The 22,357-nt window shown below is 43.1% G+C and overlaps 1 protein-coding gene across 11 annotated transcripts in view; it reads right to left on the bottom strand.

The window, feature by feature from the left end:
* Cfap61 (cilia and flagella associated protein 61) overlaps positions 1-22,357 on the bottom strand; it is a 278,920-nt gene that overhangs the window by 248,110 nt on the left and 8,453 nt on the right. For 8 of the 11 annotated variants that reach the window (XM_008762285.4, XM_063285006.1, XM_008762286.3 and 5 more), the window contains exons 3-6: positions 15,987-16,137; positions 12,972-13,048; positions 12,140-12,207; positions 11,782-11,908 (exon numbers count right to left, since the gene is read on the bottom strand). In XM_008762285.4, the coding sequence (XP_008760507.2) occupies positions 11,782-11,908; positions 12,140-12,207; positions 12,972-13,048; positions 15,987-16,137 (423 nt within the window). Of the gene's footprint in view, positions 1-11,781; positions 11,909-12,139; positions 12,208-12,971; positions 13,049-15,986; positions 16,138-22,357 lie in introns of those variants that run through there. The other 3 variants (XM_039106616.1, XM_063285001.1, XM_063285002.1) reach the window with 3 other exon arrangements.

Raw genomic sequence — 22,357 nt, 5'->3', positions numbered from 1 at the left:
AATACTTTGTGGCTAGGCAGCCCCTGGGCAGAAGGTGCCTATTTCATCTACAGACAAATACTGTCCACAAAGGGACACCTTATGCAGAATAGTCGACTGATAATTTTGCCAAGCCAGAAATATCAGCCCTTCAAGATCACTGCATTTCAAGAGTCTGTCATTTGATTTGGGGCCAGAAGGCTAAAGACTTGCACTCACACGTTGCCAACAGAGGACTGTGCTGGTGGAAATTTGTCTCTACAACCTCTCAGTTCTGGAAGCCATGTTAGACTTCCTATGTTTATAGATATTTGATCATTCTCAGATTTCTGACGGAATTGAAGAATGATTATAGATTCATAGCCTATCAGGCTGTTTAACTTTGAAAATACATATTTTATTAGATAGTTATTAGACAGTATACAAGCTAACCAAGATATAACAGATTTTAAGTTTTCTTAAGCTGGAAGGATAACTAAATGTTCTGTTTAACTGATGAAAGGTTGGACTGGGTTTAGTTAATTATGCTTTTAATTACAAAATGATAATAGTTGTGATCAGCTTATATTTGAGAGAAAAGTTTTTTATTAATTAGACAAAAAGGGTGAAATGTAGGCGGATGTCATTATGCAGGTGACAGCAGATACAAGATAGAACAAGGCCTGTCATTGGATGAGAAGGAAGGGTGGGCGGGAGAAAAGTTTTAGAGGAGGAGGAGGAGACTGGAGCAAGAAAGGGAGCAGCTGAGAGAACATGGAGGTGGATGCTAAGATTCCTCTCTGCACACTTACAGGTTGTTATGAACATTCTTAAGGGATGGATGTGTAAGGGCTTTGTATGTCTAGGTGGACAATTATCAATTGGATCAGAAAAAAAAAAAAAAGAAACTGGCATGGAAATTTCAAAAAGCTCACACCATGCTCAGTGTTGCTGTTTCTGCCCGTGGCTCTCAGCTACTCTCCAGCTCCGTGCCTGCCATGCCTACCACCGTGCTACGCTCCATGATGATAACGGACTAAGCCTCTGAAACTAGAAGCCAGCCCCCAATTAAATGCTCTTCATAAGAATCGTCATGGCCATGGTGTCTCTTCACAGCAATAGAGCAATAACTAAAGCAAGTGGAAGAAGACAGACATCATATAAGAAAGTTATTTGCACAATGAATACAAACTATTATACTCAAGGCCAGGAGGCTGAACCCAGAGTCCAAACCAGAACTTGAAATCAGCCCACAGTTCAACCCTCCTCCAAGAAGCTTCTTGTAGTAGATGGCAACTAACACAGAAATGCACAACTGTTCAATGTACAGAGCATAGCTGACATCAGAATGCTCAGCCCCAGACGGAATGTCTACATCATATCCCTTCCCTTGAGGCTCAGGGATCTATGTGGAAGAGGTGTCAGAAACATTGTAAAAGCCAGAGGCGGTAGTTGACTTCAAAGGGAGCAGCATTTTCCAGACACAACAAGACAAACAAACGTACATATCAACTCATACGGATTGTGAGGGCATGCAGTAAAATCTGCACAAAGTTTGCCAGACAAAAATCCTAGCATGGGAGAGGGGAAGTGGGCACAAAGTCCCACTCCTAGCTACCCTCAACTGCAGCTGGGCGAGGGACTAGCAGCTTTCTTCAGTGAGTGAGACTCAGGAAAGGCGCCACACCCAAGAGTAGTCAGCCAACAGACACTAGACCAAATAGGTGTGGGGCGGGGGAACAAGTTGGGTGAGAGTTGCAGAAGAGGAATGGATATAATCAAAATAGATTATGTGAAATTCTCAAAGAATAAATGAAAACATCTTTTTTAAAGTTTGAGGCTGAGTATGGTGGAGTATGAATTTATGCCCAGTACAGGGTAGGGTATGGGGACAGCAGGTAGATTTCTATGAGTTCAAAGCCCCCCTGGTCTACAATAGTGAGTTTCAGGACAGCCAATGCTACATAGTGAATTCCTGTCTCGAAAACAAAACAGAAGAAAATAGAAAAAATAGTTTGAGATGGTGATGGTAACTACACTAATGTAGTTAATTTGATAATTATTTGGTGTGTATTTATAGATGTACTTAATAAAATTATGGCCCCCAATTTTCAAGAGTGTGTATATCTTTGCATGTTTGTAAATGTTTTATACAGTGAAGAAACATATTCATAATCTTAAACTAAAAAAATAATACTTGATATTAAAAACAGGAATAAAGATCTGGAGAGACAGCAAGCCCTACGCCTAGCCATGAACCTTCCACTGCACATTAACAAAGCTGTCCAAAATCAGACCTCAATACCAACTCTCCTGGGAAAAAACAAGAAGTAAACATCCAAGCCTGGAGTTCTGAACACTGTCCCTTAAGCCCTTCTCCAAAATTGATAGAGAGGAACTTGCTCAACATACTAAATGCATTCCTTGGGGTAATCGATAATTTAAGATCTTGCATCACCCTAAGCGCTAATGATAATGGATGACATCAGCCTCAAAGTCTCAAATGGCATATGACAAAGGCCAGCCTCACAGAAAGAATACCTCGGCTAAGGAGAACCATCCATGCAGTAAGATGTCTAAGAGCCAGCAGTCTAAAGCTGTGGGCACTTGCTAGTGGGGTCAGACGAGAAGACAGCCCCATCTCGCCGTGACAGAGAGTGGCATGCTTACTGGGAACATCCTGCCGTTTGCAGGGTGTACACCATCCCCACGGTGATGACTAATCTGGGGTTATTCACGCCATCAGCACAAAGAAGAATAGAAACAGAGTTCTGGAAAGTAGTGTTTCTACATATGTTCATCCAGAGTGCTGCTTCGGTGGGGAAGCCATGTGCTTGTCAGTGCGATTCACTATAAAATATTTTACTTTTAGGAGAACAAAAGCTGTCGCCCTGACAGACTTGTTGTTCTCTTGGGCACTCAAGTATCCAACAGACCTTAAAAACCATGCCAGACAGAAATGGAGCTGAATTCAAGTCTTTCGACCAATAGATACCTCACTTGGCAATTTGCATATCTTTTAAACTTAGGGAGAGGCAACACTAAGAATGCCCTGTGTGGTGGCCCTAACCAGCTTTCTGGAAGACACAGTTATTCATCCTTCACTAAGTCACTTAGCCAGGAGGTACATGGTGGCACCCTAGATCCCAAGATCTTCCTAGCAACCTGATCGAGCCTCTTGGTGACGGTTTCTCAGATTGCTTCAGGGAGACAGCATCCTGTCCACCAGAATGTCCACCATTCTAGAAGGAAGGCACAGGCTGGCTTCCCTTGAGGCAGAGAGATGTGTGTAACACATTCTGCTAGCAAGGCCACTGTGCAAGTCCTCAGGTGGGAAATACTACCCCAGCACAATGAGAACAGCACAAAAGCAGTCTGCATGTCCAGAATATATCCCAGACCCCTCTGCTGACCTCAAAGAGTCTACGTTTTCCAGCTAGACTTAAAAATTATATTACTTAAAAAGGAAGTTGTTGTTATTTTAAATATTACAAATACATTTTATTATACTATATTTGAAAAATGATAGAGAATCCAATTAGTTCTAAAGAATATAGCTTGCTTTGTCAAATTATGCTTTTATCAAGAACACTGTCTCAACATAGGAAAAGGCGACTTAAAAGTTGTTGCCAATTAGATGTTCCTTTTTTATCCACTTGTGGAGGTTGGGGGTGGGGGGGGTGGGGGGAGAAGTACCTTTTTCTTTCTAAGATCTCTTGTGCCCTCTAGTGGTCTTCTTACAAAAATTAAATCCACCCTTTAAACGGTCCATGCAAGACCTTTAAAACAGGTGTTTAGAGTCATTTAACTTCTGATCATTGGAAAATGTGATTTTTTTTAAAGTGAGAGGAATTTTACAATCCAAACTTTCTGTGTGATTAGAAAGACCATGTGTCAGGCCATGTAAATCCCCGCCGTCCATACTGCTGGGTTCCATGTCCCAATCTTGGCAATGGTAATCTACAGCTCCTGGAGGACTGTTCACCAAACTACATGTCTGGCAGGGGTTTTGGGTGACAAATGCCCAGGGTACAAGAAAGCCCCAGATAAATGCTGTGACTGTTCTACATCTCCTTTTAAGACATGTCCAGATCTTCTTAACTTAAAGCTCAAAACATTAAATCCCTATGAACTGTTTAGAAGTTAAATTGAAAAAAGCATGAGACTATCAGATGTCTCATAAAATTAACTTCTGGGGCTGGAGAGATGGCTCAGCAGTTAAGAGTGCTGGATGCAGCTCCAGGCCCCGTGGATCCAATGCCTTCTTCTGGTACCAGGTATATACATGGTGCACCGACATTCAGAGAAAATACCCATGCACACAAATAAATAAAAATAATTTAGAATTATGTTTATTAAGAAGTGAAAGATAGTTTTTTTTTTTGGTTCTTTTTTTCAGAGCTGGGGACCGAACCCAGGGCCTTGTGCTTCCTAGGTAAGCGCTCTACCACTGAGCTAAATCCCCAGCCCCGAAAGATAATTTTTTGTTATTTGGGTTTTTTGGTTTGGTTTGGTTTGGTTTGATTTGGTCTGGTTTGTTTAACAGCTCTGACTTTCATGGAACTTGATTTGTGGACCAGGCTGGCCTCAAGAAAGGTAGGTTTTAAAAAAAAAAACTTGTTTTAAATGTTTTCTTTTACTTTTTAAAAAGGTTTAAGTTTTACATTTTTATTAATGCAAATTATACATATACTTGTGAGATATATAATTATCTGATACAAGTATGCAGCTGTACCAATCAAATTTGAGCGCACTTTCATCTCCTTAAACATTTATAGAGCTCCCGATTTCCTCTCTCCTAATGAAGAAAATTTTCATCTATTTGAGCCAATATGATTAAGTGTAGTCATCCTCAAATAGGCAGGATGCCAGGCAGGAAAACTCAAGCTACTTAACAACACAACCGGACAGCATAGAACCCTTCTCTTGGCCTAGTCTCCCCTAAACCACCACTCCAAGACCGTGCCAGCCTTTCTAAGCCGGGAACATCTCATGTCCACCACTGAAGATTAATTAAGCACACTGTGATTTTTAAAGGTGTGTTCAGTAGCAGCTTTGCTTTGTTTCCAACAATGAAAGACAGGGAAGAGTAACTTCATTAATTAGTGTCTGAGTAGAAGGGCAGATTACAGCATCATTTTCCACATGGCTAAATGAAAGGGACAGGGGAAGGGATTATGGCGTTAATTCTTTTGGTTCTGAATATGTTGCTAGTTAAATAGCGGAGGGATAATTACATCCCCAAACCCTTCCCTGGTTTAGTGTCTTAAGAACTGTGTTCATCGCCATTAATTATCAGTGCAAGTGGCTACTGATGAAACAGATGTCAAATGTGGGGGAAATAAGAGTAATGTGGTGGCCGAAGAGGCATGCGGCCACACCTATTCCACCGTGCTGTGCAATGTCTTTGTGTTTCTAGCACTCTTACGGAGGGAGAGTTCACACAAAGTTTCAAGATACAGGCAATTTTAGACCCACTAGTCCTAAAATTCCAACATGTTCATTTTGGATAGGGGGCTTTTTAAAATGTTCCACTTCTATACATTTTTCAGGCAAAAAAGCATTGTCTGTGTCACAGTCTCCTCCTGAACTAGTGCGCCCTCATCTTAATATATATACACCCCCTCCTCGTCTCTTTACATTGGGACAGTGTCCCTCTTGGGATTTGTTCCTTTGGGATTTTCAGTGTTGTGAACAGCTAGGCATCAAAGGATGATCAAAACAAGCTATCCAAAGGTTTATTTCTAGCTTTGTGGACCCTGCCCACTAGAAGGCCATAACCCATTCTACGAAGTCTTAAGAGAGGAAAAAGGAAAAAAGAAATGAAAAGGAAGGGACGAGAAGCCAAGAGAGAAATTGAAGCCAAATAGGAACTATTGATGGCTGAAAATGAAGTTTAGTATTGTCAACTTGACAATATCTAGCATTACTAAAAGACAAGTCTCTGGGCACACCTGTGAGAGATTATCCAGGTTAGGTTAGTCTCTGGACACAGCTGGGGAAGCGTATCTGGATGATATTTTTGGAGGTGGGAAGCCCTGCCCACTGTGGGCAGCACCATTCCCTGAATCCTGGTTTGTAAAAACCTAGAGAGCCAGGCAGTAATAGAGTTCATAGCTGTCTTCTGAAGATACAATGTTATAGTGTAACCACCGCTTCAAGACCCTGTGAGCTAGAATAAACCTTTCCCCTTAATTTGCTTTGTAAACACTTCCTAGGAGCTAGACTGAGGACATCTTTTGTCTTTTCTCCTATTTTCCTATATCCCTTAACAGCAGATAGGATACCAGAGAGTATGTTTACAAAGAAATTACCTTACTAAAAAGTATAAGAGGGCTGGAGAGATGGCTCAGAGGTTAAGATCACTGTCTGCTTTTCCAGAGGTCCTGAGTTCAATTCCCAGAAACCACATGGTAGCTCACAACCATCTGAAATGGGGATCTGATGCCCTCTTCTGGAGTGCCTGAAGACAGCAACAATGTATACATATACATAAAACAAATAAATTTTTTTAAGTATAAGAAATGGATTGTTTTGATGGGCTGCTTCTGTGCATGACACTTTGAGCACTGCATTTATAAAACATCTTTTCTAATACAAAAATCTTGGAACATGTAAGTCTTACTGTTTCTCTGGAAAACGATAATTCTTGAGATCCGAATGGGTGTACTAACTATATGTAAAAACAAAAACAAAAATAAAAACAAACAACAAGAACTTTGGAGGACCAGCACAGTGGGCAAGACTGCTTGCTGACAACCTGAGTTCAATCCCTGGTACCCAAAAGGTGAAGGGAGAGAACTGACTCCCACAAAGGTGACCTCCAACCTCTACACATGTGCTATGTAGCATGTAAATTCAGGCACACAAATAAATGTGATAAAACCATTTTTGAAAGAAAATACTTTTGGAAATGTAACTCCATTTATAGGTTAATTTGTGCCCTTACATTCTACCTAATCTCCCCCTAAATAACTGTCCATACACTCAGTCGTCCATCAGGATAATCTCTAAGCTGGAAATGCCCTTAAATTGAAATGTTTTGCTCATTTAAAATGAAACTTGTAAAATGACACTCATCCACACTAAGCACAACTTAAACCAACAAAATACCATTTTGCCCTAGCAGATTAAAAACTTTTAAAGAACTGAAAATATCCAGGGTCTGGAGATATAGTTCATCAATCATGTGTGCAAACCTTAAGTTTGATCTCTAGCTCTGAAAAATAAAAATAAAAAGAATCTTTTCAAATAATCTATAGAATCTCTGGGTCTAAAGAAAAAACTGTTGGTTATCATATACACTGACATATTTTGGTTGAACAACTTGAGAACAGCGTTTAAGTCTTAATATTTCTCATCTACAGACATTCCTCTTTTAGGTACCGATGTTATTGAAAATAAAATACCATGATTAATATTTTCCCATGGTATCTGTATTATAGAAAAACAACTAAACTTCTGTGTCAGTGTACCCTGTTGTACCAAATACCTGAGAGGAACAACTTAAAATAGGGAAATGTTTATTCTGACTCTCGGATGCAAAGGCTTTGGTGTGACTTGGTGGGGAAGGGCTGTGATGAGCTGTCCAGAACATGAACACCGAGAAACAGAAACGACAGTGCCTGTGCTCACTCTCTGGCTTCCCACTTCTATTCCTGACTAGAAGGTGGTGCTGCCCACATTCAGGATGTCTTCACCTTAGTAAATCCTCTCTGAAAATTCCCTCACAAATACGGGCTCCCAGGTACCCATCAACAGGAGCAAGGTGACAATCAAAACCAACCATTATCATTTCTGTAAGTAACAAACAGCTAAATGAGTTATGGCCACACAATGGACAAGGCATCACAGAACAGGCAGTCATCAGGAAGAACAAGAAAGGGCCTGATTTAATGGCTTTATTATCTTAAGTTATGTGTGACAATGGGATTGGGTGTGATGTTCTCATATTCATATATATATATATATATATGATATATTTCAATCCATTTGCCCCTCAATACCTTCTCTTATCCTCTTCCTGCCGATTGCCTTCCTCTCCCCCCATTAAACCCACCTTCTACCTTGTATTTATTTTTTTAATTGATGCCCCAAGGACTTTCACTGGGGTTGTTTCCTGGAGCATGAGTAGACGTCAGTCACAGAAGCATGGGCAATTTCCTAATGGATACTCCTGAAGAAAGCGAAGCTCCCTCCCTCAGTTACCACAACTCCCTCTTGTCTCTCCCAGTCTCACTTTCTGTCTTACCATAGGGAAAGTAGGGCCTAGTAAGCCTCTCACCTCCAGCTACTAGTTAACTATAAAGATGGTGAGCTGCTACATTAAGTGTATAAATGACAGAGCATATAATCACAAATACTGTATAATGTATTCAGTGCCCACAGAAGCTGAGGGATGTATCGGGTCCCCTGGAAGCAGAGTTACAGTTACAAGGTGCCATGTGGGTGCTGTGAACTAAACTGGGTCCTATGTGAGGACAGCAAGTCATCTTAATTGCTGAACCATTTCTCCAGCCCTCCCACCCTAGCTACCGCCTGTATATCCGGGCTTTTGGAGACAGGGTCTCACTGTGTAGCCCAGACTCCATGTAGCTTTGACCCAGGATCCTTCTGCTTCTGCTTCCTGGTGCAGGGAGAACACGCACATGCCAACATGCCAGGCTCAGAGGTGATTTCCCCCCCAAAAAAATATCTGAATGGGTTCATTGTTCTATGCATAACTAGAGCTTGAATTTGGGATCTTCTACACGGCAAGCAAGCACGATGCCTGCCAGTGTGTTTTGTTTGTGGAGGAGGTATTTCCATTGAATTCTTGGATGCAGAGCAGATATGGTGGGGGCGGGGAAGGTCAAAACTGCTTGTATGTATGCCTAGCTATGAGTAATTCTAATCCCTGAATCTGAGAGAATTATTAACTAAGAGAACCTATCCTTCAAATATAGTAAAAATGGCAGGGAAAAACTGAGAGCTTTTAAAGTGAAATTAAGATAAAGGTATAATAACTATTAGATTTCCTAAAATATACTAAAATTTTCATTTATGGGAATTTTCCATTTAAAAAAACAAAATTGCCAATTTGTGAATATGTTATTAATAAAACGGCTTTAAAGAAGCTAACTTCCTGAATGGCTAAGGGTGTCCCTGCCCAGGGGCTCCCTTCCCACCACACATGAAAGAAAACAGCCATACCTGCCTATCTGCCCGGTGACGGCCATTCCAGGGAGTTCCTGCTTCCGTACCTTTGCCCATTCTGCCCCTTTGGTTGAATTGTGATTCATCCCCTTCCGAAACCAACCTCAAGAGGTCACCTTGTTTGTGAAGTCTTTATTTCTTTTATTTTTTTCGGGGAGGTATAATAAGATAGAAGAAGGCGCATGATCTTCAGAATACAGATTGATGAGTTTGGACAACTGTACATGTCCCCCACCCGTGCACTCTCACGGCCACCTGCCCCTGCACAAGTCCCTCTTGCCCCTCCCAGTCTCACTTTCTGTCGGATTATAGGTGCCACCAACCTGATCTACAGACTAGCTTTACATTCATGTACATTATAAGACTGAGCTAATATATATATATATATATATATATATATATATATATTCTCTATCTCCTTTTATTCAGCAAGAATCTTCTTAGATTGATCCATGCAGTCGCTACAGGAGCAGCTCGCTCATTCTGTTCAGTGGAGTAGCATCCATTGCAAGGATGTACCACAGTGTGAAATGAGTAAACACTCAGAGGGCCATTCTTAAGTGGGGAGGGCATATGAGGCTCTGTTTATTGCTCTATGTCCTTCCCTCATACAAACTAAATATCCTTATAGTTCATTGCAGACAGGCCCCTCTCCTCCACTTAACTCTCAGCACCTTTGTGATATGTGTGGTGCTGGCATTAACCTCAGGAAACTGCACAAGGTAGGCAAGACGCCAGTGCCTGCAATAAATGATATTCAGTGCTTCCTGGACTGTTACATGTACTCAGAGGTACACTAAGTGCAAGACTTACCGTAGGTCACAACAGTTCTGTGCCACGGAAAACATATTACACTGCTAACAGAGAGACACGTGGCCCCTGCAGCATCAATTCCTTTTTGCAAATTAGCTCACTGACAAGTGGCAGAATCTAGATCAGAATCTAGATCTAGACTGTCATCGTCACATGCTCTTAAAAATGATGATGTAACACTACACCCTCTTCCTCCACAGAGAAGCTATCATCTGTGTGATGATATACTTAGTTCAAAGCAGGCTACTGTGTCCTCATAATTTTAAGCTAGCACTCTATTGGGGACATAAAGGATCTTCACTTGGGGACTCAGGTCGCTGAAGTAAGGTGTCCTCTTAGGCTGCCTTGTTAAGAGCACAAATCTCCCACACGTTTTCAGGAAAACCAAGAATGTTAAGCACCCAGGACTGTCCTTTCAGGGGGAAGAGCATATAACCCGTTTCCCCAGAAAGCTGGGAATTGGAGGGGATGAATAGCCTGGTGACCTGTGTTATCTGTTGGGCCAGGCCATATCAAGCTTCTACAACCACAATCAGAGGCGGCTCATAATCTAAATGATGACACTTACAGCCAGAGACTCTTCCAAGCTACCACGACCAGAATGACTAGGACCAGAGATCCCTAATAGTCTAATGACCCTTACGTTATCTTTATAGCCAGGGGTTCCAAGTTCCCTCAACCAGGTCTAGAGGTGGCTAATAGCCCATTACATCTACCTGTATGTATGACTGAAACCAGCCCAGATCCTTTCTTAGGCTCTTAAGCTAATGCAGGTAGCTTATCTCCAGAACTCACCTTGTTGGAAGCGATGACATGTACCCTGAGTTGACCTTTTGTATATCCCTCCTCTTCATGCACTAGGGAATGTATGGGGAACTTTTCTCCACACTATACTGCATTTAAATATACTGGCAATAAACCACCTGGCATCAAACTTCCAGATTGACCGAAGTCAATCCGAACCAAAATTTCATTTTCACCTCTTCCAGGTCCGTTACCCTACCTGCCTACACCTACAGACACCCTCCCTCCCTGGCTGTCTGCAGTGACTCACATACACTGCTGTGAGCTCCTGACTAGCATACCACCATGAGGCCTCTCCATCACAGCCGTCCTGGGGTGGAAGCCCTCCTGATCCACAGCTGACTTCCTTCAGAGCAAGCATCCAAAGAGAACCAGGCAGAAGCTTCCAAGGCTTAATGCACCACTCCACCTAGCTGTACTGGGGAGAGCACTCACAACTTCCCGGAGTCACACAGAGGGCATCCACAGCCCACCAACTGACGAGAGGACTAGGAAAGTCATACTGTAATGGGGGAAGCAGGGTGAAAGATAGAGTAGGGCTACCTTGGAAAAAGTACTTTGCCACAGCTATACCCTTAAACTGCTACACTTGGGGAATGTTATGGGACACTGATGGTACTGACTCCAACTGAAAAACTCTTGGAGACAACAGTATCCTTTATTCACTAAGGGTCAGAACACTGGTGGGTTTTACAGGAAGACTAAATTGGCAGATTCATTTTCAAATTTGCTTTATTTGATAGTTTTCTAACTCGCTGCAGGATTAAGGACTATGTTTTAGACCACCACCACCACCCCCCCAGCAGTAAACGAGTAATTCTGCAGCCACACAGAACCAAGTGAAAATAGTTTTGCTAATTATGCTATCCAAGAGACTCTAGGAATCCTTGAATGAAGGTTATGATATCATAAAAATTTAATCTACTTGATTGGGGGATCCCTTAAAAAGTCTCTTATAAAAAATGACCATCCTGAGAGGTTCACATCACACAGGCACTGTGCCAACCGTACCTGGCTTTGCGAATGTGCAGCTGAGGGTAGTGGTCGTGCCTGTGACATATGTGCACGGCAAACTCTTCGTCATAGTTCATACATGGAATGTTCCCCACTTGGTCAAACACAGTTATCAGAGTTGAGCCTAAGTCACAGAAAAGAAAGAAACGTGTCCTTGTTTGATCAAGGGATAACTTTAGGATTTCAGAACAAAACGTGGTCCCCATTCCACATGGAACCTTACTGGTCACAATTAAGTATACACAGGAGGTGCTTGAAGTCTGATGACCAAGCTTCTCTCCCATTCACAGGCGTGTTACTTTAAGCTTAAGTTCCCTGTCAGCTACTCGGGGCACTGGACTGGTGAGGACCTTACCTAGACTCAGATATGTTGGCACTATAAGGAATATGAAGTACAGTTCTGGTACTGCCTTGAACACAGTCCTGGAGAGGGAAGACAGGGTGGGACAGTGTTAATAACAAAGCAGTCACACTCCCTGCCCCTGAGGAAATGAGGTGTCTGGAAAATTACATGGGCTCAGTTGCTCCCTGCCTGCCAAGGCCAGAGCGTCTCCCAGGCTACTTTCTTCCCACTCTACTTTTCCTCCAATTCCAAAGAGCTCCTCTCTTGTCTGTCTGGGTGGAGGCTGCGGGAATAAAAGGGCATGATGTCCGAGTGGCACACCAGATTTCTGCTGACATTAACCTTTGACCTGGCATCTGGATGGTCTGGTGTGACATTACATAGTGCTTTGAAAGCTGAGTCCCGCCCCCCCCATCCCCACCCGGAGGTCTGTACAGGCTGTCAGAGATGCATCGCCATGACTTGATGGCTTTGCTCACCATCCTTCCACACACCCTATTATTTGGGATGCTACTGCAGGCTGTCGTGACCATACACATTTCTAAAGGGAGAGACAGGGAACTCTTATTTTGAGAACCTATAAGTGTGTGAGGCTTGACTCCTTCCTGACCACTCAGATCCATTTCTTTAAATGCCTGTACTACCTGTTGGCCTCAGAGGGTAGTTTAAAATGAGAGCTTGATAGAGAACGAATTTAAAGAATTCAATTATTTTCTTTACTGCTGCTATTAAAGAGGATAGATATGATAATAAACTATAAGCAAATTAAATGCTTCAAGTCATTTGAAAACTATTTCGTAGGGCATCCTCTATGATCACCATCTATAAGGCGCGCTCCACTCACCGGATGATCTCCTTGAGGCAGCCAGTGGCATACTCGTCCACAGCCACAAAGAAGTGCATAAACAGTGTATTCAGAGGCTGCAAAAAAAAAAAAAAAAAAAAAAAAAGACGGAAGTCAAAGGCTGGACCTGACAGGGCTCAGAGCAGTCCCAATGGCAGAGCTGGACAGCACGTGTGGGTGACAGCTTACAGCAAAATGACAAGACACCCAGAGAGCAGTCTGAGCTCCCTCAACACTTCACTCGCTGCCTTCTGCCTGACTAGCACACAATTATTCAAGGTAATGAGGACTATGATTTTGGAGTACCCGGCCCTTGCTCCTGCCCTCGTGGATGAATTGTGAGTAGGGAAGAGCCTGCAGGGGAGTGAAATCGATTATGGACTCCATAGTCTTGCCTTTGGGGGTGTCTACCCCAAGTGAAAGACAATCACCCTTTCCCTGGGGCTCCTGAGCCAGCAGCTGCTGCTCTGTTCATGAGACCCGGGGGAGAGATTCTCTTATGAAATTGAAGGATGGAAGGCAGATGCCACATTAGGAATCCAAAGGCTCTCTTTTTTATTGTTGTTGTTGTTGTTCAACATTCCCAGAGTCCAAATCAAATTATGACTCCTGGGATCCAGAAAACCTGGGAGTTAAGAACTCAGAGAAGCAGGACTCTCACACGGCTCTCAGCAGCCAAGCTTTGAAAGAGCTCTATCCTTTTAACTTTTGGAGATTAGCTGACCTAAACAATAACAGTACTCCCATGTAGCGTCTCTCAGTCCCTGTGTTCATGAGCATCCTAGAAACGACACAGATACAGATGACTGCTGACAGTAGTGCTGGCATTTGCACTGGGAAAGTGGGGACTCTGTGTGTCTCGGTTTCCTAGTAAGGCTGTCCCTCCCTTGGTGTCAGTTTTGGATATTGGTTCCTGGACCTCTGCAGATATCAAAATGGATGGATGCTCGACTCTGGTCCCTCTTTCAAGTGGTGCAGTATCTGTGCATATGTGTCTGGTGTGCATATCTTACCATGTTTAATGGCGTTTAAGTGTGGCTCCAGGGGATGGTCTACAGTGTTATTTGGAAATAACAAGAAGAAGCTCTATGTGTGTTCAATTCATGTGCAATCATTAAAAAAATAAAAAAAAAAAACACTTTCCATCACTAGTCAGTTGAATCCATGGGTGTGAAACCTGAAGATAAAACGAGCTAACTGTAGTTTTCTAGGTGGCCTTGGGCTACTAACAACATAGCTATGTGTTGTCTCCATGTCTGTTAGATGGCGTGTGACTCAGAAGCACTCCACAGGAATTGGCAAGAGAAGAATTGTGAGTTTGACCTGTGACCTTGAAAATTCCCCCAGAAGCACACAGCACAAACTCCAAACCCAGATAGCAATAAACAATAGGGTTCTAAGTACCTTCTATGTGTTAATCCTTTAATCTCATAACCTCTCTGAGCATCTGCTTGACATCGAACAGGGCTGGCCTTGGAGTATATAGCTTACTGCTTGCTTCATTTATCTAGAAAAGTCAAGCTTTGCTCTCTAAATGTCTTTAAGACAAAAGCCACTACTTCGGTGGCAAATGCTAATGGGGTAGACGATACTCTGAGGATTTAATTAGGGCTCAGTGGGTGCTGCTCAGCAGAAATGTAAGGTTACAGATGCAAACCAAAACATAATGCCACACTTTCTGGCAAATACACTGAAAAAGAATAAGAGTTGGGGCTAGGGAGATGGCTCTGTGGGCCAAAAGTGCTTGCTGTGTAAATGTGAAGATCTGAGCTCAAATCCCCAAAATGCACACAGAAAAGATAGGCGTGTCTAGAATCCTAACACTGCTACATGAACATGGAAGGAGGAAAAAGGCAAATGCCTGGGAACTTGAGGCCCAGCTGCCTTGGCGTGGGCAGCAGAAAAACAACAAAATGAGACCTTAGTAGAAATAAGGTGGAAGCCAACCCTGACACCCAAGGCTGCCCTGCCCTCCACAGATGTGCCGTCATATATTCAGCAACATTTACACCTATGGACGTGCATATGCATCCAGGCATAAATATGCCCAAGAATAAGGATGAATAAGCACGTTGGTTTTTTTTTTTTGTTTTTTTTTTTTCCGGAGCTGGGGACCGAACCCAGGGCCTTGCATTTGCTAGGCAAGCGCTCTACCACTGAGCTAAATCCCCAACCCCAAGCACATTGGTTTTAAATGTTTTATTTAGCCGAATATGTTCATTATAAAATTAATATTAATAATTAATAACACAGCTGTTTATTTGCTTTGAGACAAGGTCTTGTGACAGAGACCTGGCTGGCCACTTACTACTGACTTGAGCTCACAGCAATCCTCCTGCTTCAGCCTTTCAATTATTGTGATTACAGGAGTGTTCGGCCACACGTGGATATTTAATATTAAAAAGAAAACCTCACTGGTGGCATACTTCGCACTTTTTTATTGAGTACTTCGAATCCAGTGTACGTCTTATATTCACAGCACATCCCAGCTCAGACTAGCTAACCTCAAATCTACAATGGCCTCCTGAACTCAAAGGTGCCACCCTCTACCAGGGCATTTTAAATGTTACAGGATACGACTAATTCTGAAGCTCTGCTGTCACTTCTAGGGCAACTGCCTAGGTGACAGGGACCTTCCTAGGATATCACAGACCTCAGCAAGGACACGGGGACATCAGTGGATGTGACACACATATGTGACACGCAAATCCTTTGCTTGCGGTGCTTGTTAATTTAAAAGCATGAGGTAGGTCATGGGGGCAGCCGGCTGATAGGGCCACCATGTACCCATCCTGTAGACTCTGGCCTCCTGGGCTCCAGCATTCTATTGCTCTGTTCTTAACTGTTAGGATGCTTTCGGCACCAGTGTTGGGCTTCTCGACCCAGAAACTGAATGACGCTGGTCTGAAGCCAGTCCCTCCCTTCCACAGCTGGGTTGTTCTAACAAACATGCTATGTGTTTTCTTACTGTCCGCGGTCAGACTGTTCTAGTCAGCATGCTTTGTGCTTTCTTACTGTGCATGGAATTTCTTTGTCAAGTTCCCTGAACACTGGGATCCAGTTGTCCTGCTTGGCAACATTCCAGTTAGGATAGTCCACGAAGATGGAGTGGGCCATGATCTCCTCCTTGTCATTGCAGACGGTAACAGCGAGGTTTGCCTTTTCTCTGTGAAAATGCACACATGAACAGAGACAGCCAAAAGTGAGGTGAAGGCAGGCCATCTCCCTCTTCCTCCAGGCTAATGGAGCTCAGGACCTGCTGCCCATTACACCTGGGGGGACAGGGGAAGGACAATGTTGCTGAAAGCTTGGGTGTGCTTGTTCAGGGTACCTAAAGTCATCAGGTTGTTATTTAAAAGTATGTTTCGCCAGAAGTGTTATGTTTATCTTAGTTAATATCTGAAGGCCTTTCTTGGCACACTGGGCAGAAGACCTTTCCATTACACACTTTCTCCTAACACAGTTGCAGTGGCCAACGGTCCTTTGCTGAGACCGAGGTGATACTCGGGATAATGAGACTTCGTGACAAAAGCCAGCAAAGTCCAGGGCAAACTGGGATGATCAGATCTCCTGCACACAGTGACAAAGCTGTGTTCAGTTCCAGCTTTACTGGCATTCTTAGGCAGTTTTTTTAAAGCCCAGAGCCCATATCCTAAGTCAGAGTTCACATAGTGCGTAAGCATCTATAGTCACCAGTTCACTTTCTACTGCTGTGATAAACATCAGGACCAAAAGCAACTCAGGGAGAAAAGGGTTTATTTATGGGATGGTTTGTATATTCTCAGCCCAGGGAGTGGCATGATTAGAAGGTATTGCCCCATTAAAGTAGGTGTGGCCTTGTTGGAGTAGGTGTGTCATTGTGGGTATGGGCTATAAGACCCTCATCCTAGCTGCCTGGAAGGCAGTCTTCTGCTAGCAGCTTTCAGATGAAGATGTAGAACTCTCAGCTCTGCCTGCACCATGCCTGCCTTAGACACTTCCATGCTCCCACCTTGATGTTAATGGACTGAACCTCTGAACATGTAAGCCACCCCCAATTAAATGTTGTCCATTATAAGACTTGTATTGGTCATGGTGGCTGTTCACATCAGCCAAACCCTAAGACAGTTTATTTCATCTTAATACTTCTAGGTTGCAGACCTAAGGAAAGTCAGGGCAGGAGTTCAAGGCAGGAACTTATAGGAGAAACCACAGAGGAGTTTTGCTTACTGGCATGCTCCCCGATCACGGTCAGCACACATCTATGCCTAAGGGTGCACTCTGGAGTTCTTTCTTCCCCACCCCCTACCCTCAGGATCGAACTTTTGAACCAGGGTTTCACCAATGCTGGCTAAGTACCCTACCATCACTCTATCTCTAACTCCTTAGCTAACTTCCTTTTGTTTAAGGTTTATTTTTATTTAGTTAGTTTATTTGTTCCTTTGAAATAATGTGTGGGTGTGTAGAAACCCAGAGATGTCGGATACCCTGAAGATGGCTGGGAACTGAACCTGGGTCCTCTGGAAGAGCAACAAGTGCCCTTAAGTGATCAGCAATCTCTCCAGCCCCAAGCTACCTTTCTCATCCCAGACACCGCTCAGTGTGGTGTGCCCTTCTCTATCAATTAGAACTCAAGAAAATGCTCACCAGAGCCACCCATCCCCCCCGCTCCGGGGCCAAGATGATGGAGACGGTTTCAGAAGCAAGGGTCCTTCTTCTCAGATGTGTCAACCTGACAACCAAGACCTGCCATCACAGGCAGCATCAGCTGATAGAGATGCAGAAACAGAGACCCAGAGGGGTCTCAGGTAAGCTAAGGTTTCCTGGCACCTTCAGCAATCACAATGGCGGATGTCCCAAGGAACTGTCTCAACATTCTACCTACCTGCGAGCCTTGTGGCAGAGCAAGACAGCAAATACTGTGACTCAGTATACAGCTGATCACAGGAGAAACATTTGTACGTAAGCTGACAGGCAATTTTCACTTGCTTAGCTGAATGAAATTAAATATCATCTTAAAGACTACTTCAAAGTCAGATGCTGGGAGCTACCCTGCTTTCCCACCATCAATCAGTGCATTTTCAGAGGACCTAGCGCCCTCCTTTGGCCTCCAAGGGGAACAGGCATGCATGCGGTGCACACACAGACATGCAGGGGAAAAAACTCACACATAAAATAAATCTTAAAAGAAGAAAATGAGCACAAGTGTGGAGTCCATACTGTGTGTAGCCCTGTTTTTATTAAACAGTTCATCAAGCAGCAGTCTCTCTCTCTCTCTCTCTCTCTCTCTCTCTCTCTCTCTCTCTCTCTCTCTGGGCTTTTCTGCTCTAGGCTATAACCTATCTGAGAACTATCCCTCTAATTCCGTGTTAAAAAAAAAAACACACATGTCACACAAAAACCAGCACACATCAGGCATGATGATCGCTGCAGTGGTGGGAAGGAAGATGTGGGCGAGAACTGAGGACAGGGAGCTGCCATTGCCTGGGGTAGCAAGGGACAATATGTTCCTGGAATCTCAATTTAAACTTGAAATGCATTTATCCATGGGAACCTTAGGGTGGTGCTTGGGTTCTATAGCACAATTAACATGGTACCATACTGCACAGACATTATGGATTAAATAAGCTTTTGTGGGTTGGCCTGGGAAGCCAGCCAGGAACAAGTTTGTTTCAATGGGGAAAATGCACTATAATTTCCAAATAGCTGCCATAATAAAAAGAGACTTCTGTAGCATTATCCTTTTGTGTACATAATTTCCATTTGTCACTGCCCTTTAGCCATTGTGCCCTTCTAGGGACAGATAAAAACCATTCTGGGATCAAAAGTGGGGGTAAGGAGGATAGATAAAACCCATTCTGGGATGGGGGCGGGTGGGAGAAAAATGGCAGAAAGAGAAGTCATGCTTTTTAAAGATGGGATTTAAACTGTTCTTTGTAATAGTTCAAATACAGGCTATTGCTACATGTACATAGCATGTCTGTGTCTATCCGTGATAGATGCATATACGGTATGTACTTCACACAAATGTCATTAAAGCTCCAAGGTATTGAATTCCCAGCAATGGAAACCAGAACTCTTTTCTCTGGAGTAACAAATGCCTCATTTGTTCCACTGGTTTCAGGAACTTTCCAAAGGCAGGCAAAACTTATTTCAAGAGTACTTGGTGGGGATCTTGGTGAGGCTCCTTTCTGCTTTGTTTAAATGAGTGGGCGAGAGACCTCAGTGTTCACTGAATTCATCCCACACAGATGGGAGACTAGGACAGGGCTCTGTCCACCCTGGCCACTGCGTGATGCCTGCTGTCAGCATGGGAGCTTCAGTTCCTGCCCTGACTCATCTGCCTTGCTTGGTCTGCTCATTTTCATCCTGACCAGTGTTACTCATTTCTCTGTGAATGAGAAAAGAAAACGAAATAGACGAGAAAAGACATGTTTTGAGAAATGTCTCAAAAAAGAAATCAGTCATTAAGCCTTGAGCTCAGCCTGGCAAAGGGCCAGGAATTAGCCTGCAAAATGAAAGAGGGCTGGGTTTGGGAGCAGATGTTCCTGATGCTGCGGGAAATGAAAATGTAAATCTACCTTTCCTCCTGAAGTATGCTGGCTTCTAAGGCTCCTCACGACCTTTATAAGGATCACATTTGAGCACAACTGTTTCAGGCCTTGAACTCTACAACACTTTTGTCACGGTCTCCCAAGTACTGAGATCACAGGCACTGTGCCACCTTGTCTGCCTCACAGATCCGTAGTCCCACTACACCTTCCCACGTGGCACAGCATACTTTCCTATCTACCAACAGAGGAAGTAAAAATTACCCTCATGACTGCGCCAAGAGCCAGCTTCCCTTCAGGACTAAGAGGCTGCTTGAAGGTAAAGCCTTCAGGGAATTAGCACATGACTTACTTAGTACAGGATTTGAGAAACTGGTTTGTGGAAGCTTTCCAAAGAAGAAAAAGATCTGTAGGCGGGCCTCCCTTGTAAGACACACACGCTCTGCACTCCATGTCTGAATACCCCATTTATGAACCTGCCTTTGAGGACCAAGGAAGAGACAGGTGTATTCTCTGCCTAACCTGCTGCAGCCAGGTTGAGTGCCTTTGCACATGTAGGAAAGGAGTAGAGTGAAGATGGACCTACCTTCAGATGGGAGGATGGCGTTGTTGTTGTAGTGGCTGAGGTGGAGAGAGGAAGGCAAACAAAGGCTACACTAAGTCTAAAGTAGATACTTAGGATACAAGGAGCCACACTCCCCAGGGAGGACAGATACTTAGTTGCAGGTCTGTCATCAATGTTAGATACTAAGCAAGCTGGAGTCACAAATTCATCCAAAACTAATTTGAGACTTTATAAGACAGGAAGTTGTTATGTACACTTATGATTGTCTTATCTGTACTAGTCTTAGAAAATGGTCGCAGTGTCACTTATAAAATGGCATAGCCTTTCTCTGCCTTGTCTTCATCATCAAGCCTTCACACACACACACGCACGCACACACGCACGCACACCTACCTCTCTCCTCCCCTTCCTTATCCTCACCCCTCTCCCCTTTCCTCTCTCCCTTCTCCCCTCTCCACTTCCATCCCCACTTTAGCATAGAGTCTTTCTACATAGTCTTAGCTGTCCTGGAACTCACAATGTAGACCAAGTTGACCTCAAACTCACAGAGATCCTCCTGCCTCTGTCTCCCAAGTACTGGGATTAAAAGTCTGCACCATCCCACCCAGCACACATGGGTCTCTTTTTAGGAATCAAATTGGTCAATCAAGGTCTGACAGTATCTTGGCCATCCCTATACTATCCCAAGACAATCTTTACTGTAACACGTCTCTCTATTGAGTTTCCTTCCTCCAGATTTGTGTGGGTCTTTTCCTTTCCCACATGAGTTTAGATTTGTGTTATCAAGTCCAACAAACAATCCTGGGGAGACTGGGGAGATGGTTGTCTTTGGCCATTTGTGATTTTAAATCTTCATATCTAAAAGGCAGTAACCCCCTTGATTTATATAATTTTTCCTTATTAGCTTTCAGAAATTGACAACAGTTCCCCATGAACATAGGGGTGATCATGTCAGTTTTAGACTTGATACTTTATATTCTTTGGCATAAGTGTAAACATCTAACATTTCCAAACTATCCACGGCTAGTTCTGCATATGAAAATGGCAGTTTACTTTAATTTAATGACTTGGCAGCTGGCAACTTCCAACTTCATTGTGAAGTCTAGTGATTATTTTTACCTATTCCTTCAGATGCTCCACATAATGAATAAATCACCCCAGGCTCAAGAAACGCCACAGAAGGAGGAGTGGAAAAAATATGAGGGATGTTAAGATGGCTCGGCAGTTCAGACCACTCACTGCTCTCACAGAGGACCAACGTTCAATTCCCAGCACCCACATGGCAGCTCACGACCATCTATAATCTCAGTTCCCGGCTAAACACTCATACACAGAAAATCAAAATATGTTTTAATGTGAGGAGGATGGAAAGAGGATCTCTGACATACTGTCTGGCCAGGACGAGGCCATTGTACTCATGCGCTCACTGCAGGAATGACTGACTATACAAGGTCAAGGGAACCTGATGCTGACATTCCAGCAGTCAGGGAAAACTAGAATCAGTAAGTTAAAGGCAGAAAGGGCAGGGGGGACATGAAGGTGGGAAGAGATGTTCTAGGAGGAGGAGGAAGGAGGAGTTGGGTAGATGGGACCAAGACATTTATATGCATGCCCATAATTATCAAAGAATAAATAATGAAACAAAACGAAGAATAAATCATTTGCTAATAAGTAATCTATTTTGTTTTTTCAACCTTCAACATATACCATTTTGTTTTAGATCAGTTTTGCTGTTTTAAGAAAGGGTCTTCCTATGTAGCCCAGGTTGGCCCTGAACTCACAGTTCTCCTGCCTTAGTCTCGTGAGTGCTGGGATCACAGGTATACCCCATCGGACTGCATGTTTTATTTCTTACCACAGTAGTAAAGAAATCCAATACAATGTCAAATAAAAGACATGGTAACGAATAACTTCATGTTGTTTATTAGAGTAAAAGAAATTCATCTAATATCATTATGACATTAAGTGGTTTTATAGCTTCAGCATGTTAAGGGAGTTCTTACACTGAGTTATAACCAAGAATAACTTAGATTTTTATTAGATATTATTATATTATATTAAATATATTTGTTAAATAAAGATAAATATTTTATATCAGACAGAGATAATTTTATACTTTCTCTTCCTTTAATCTGCCAATAAAGCAAATTAATAGTTCTCATTTTCTCTGTCTCTGTCTCTCCCTCTCTCCTCCCTTGTGTGTGTGTGTGTGTGTGTGTGTGTGTGTGTGTGTATGTGTGTACTTGCATGTGCCAGAGGTTGATGTTAAGTGCCTGCCACAGTCATAGTCA

This window comes from Rattus norvegicus, chromosome 3 (assembly GCF_036323735.1).
Source record: "Rattus norvegicus strain BN/NHsdMcwi chromosome 3, GRCr8, whole genome shotgun sequence".
In the NCBI taxonomy this organism is placed as follows: Eukaryota; Metazoa; Chordata; class Mammalia; order Rodentia; family Muridae; genus Rattus; species Rattus norvegicus.
The sequence above is the reverse complement of the archived record's forward strand: the minus strand, read 5'-3'. Positions and strand labels throughout refer to the sequence as shown.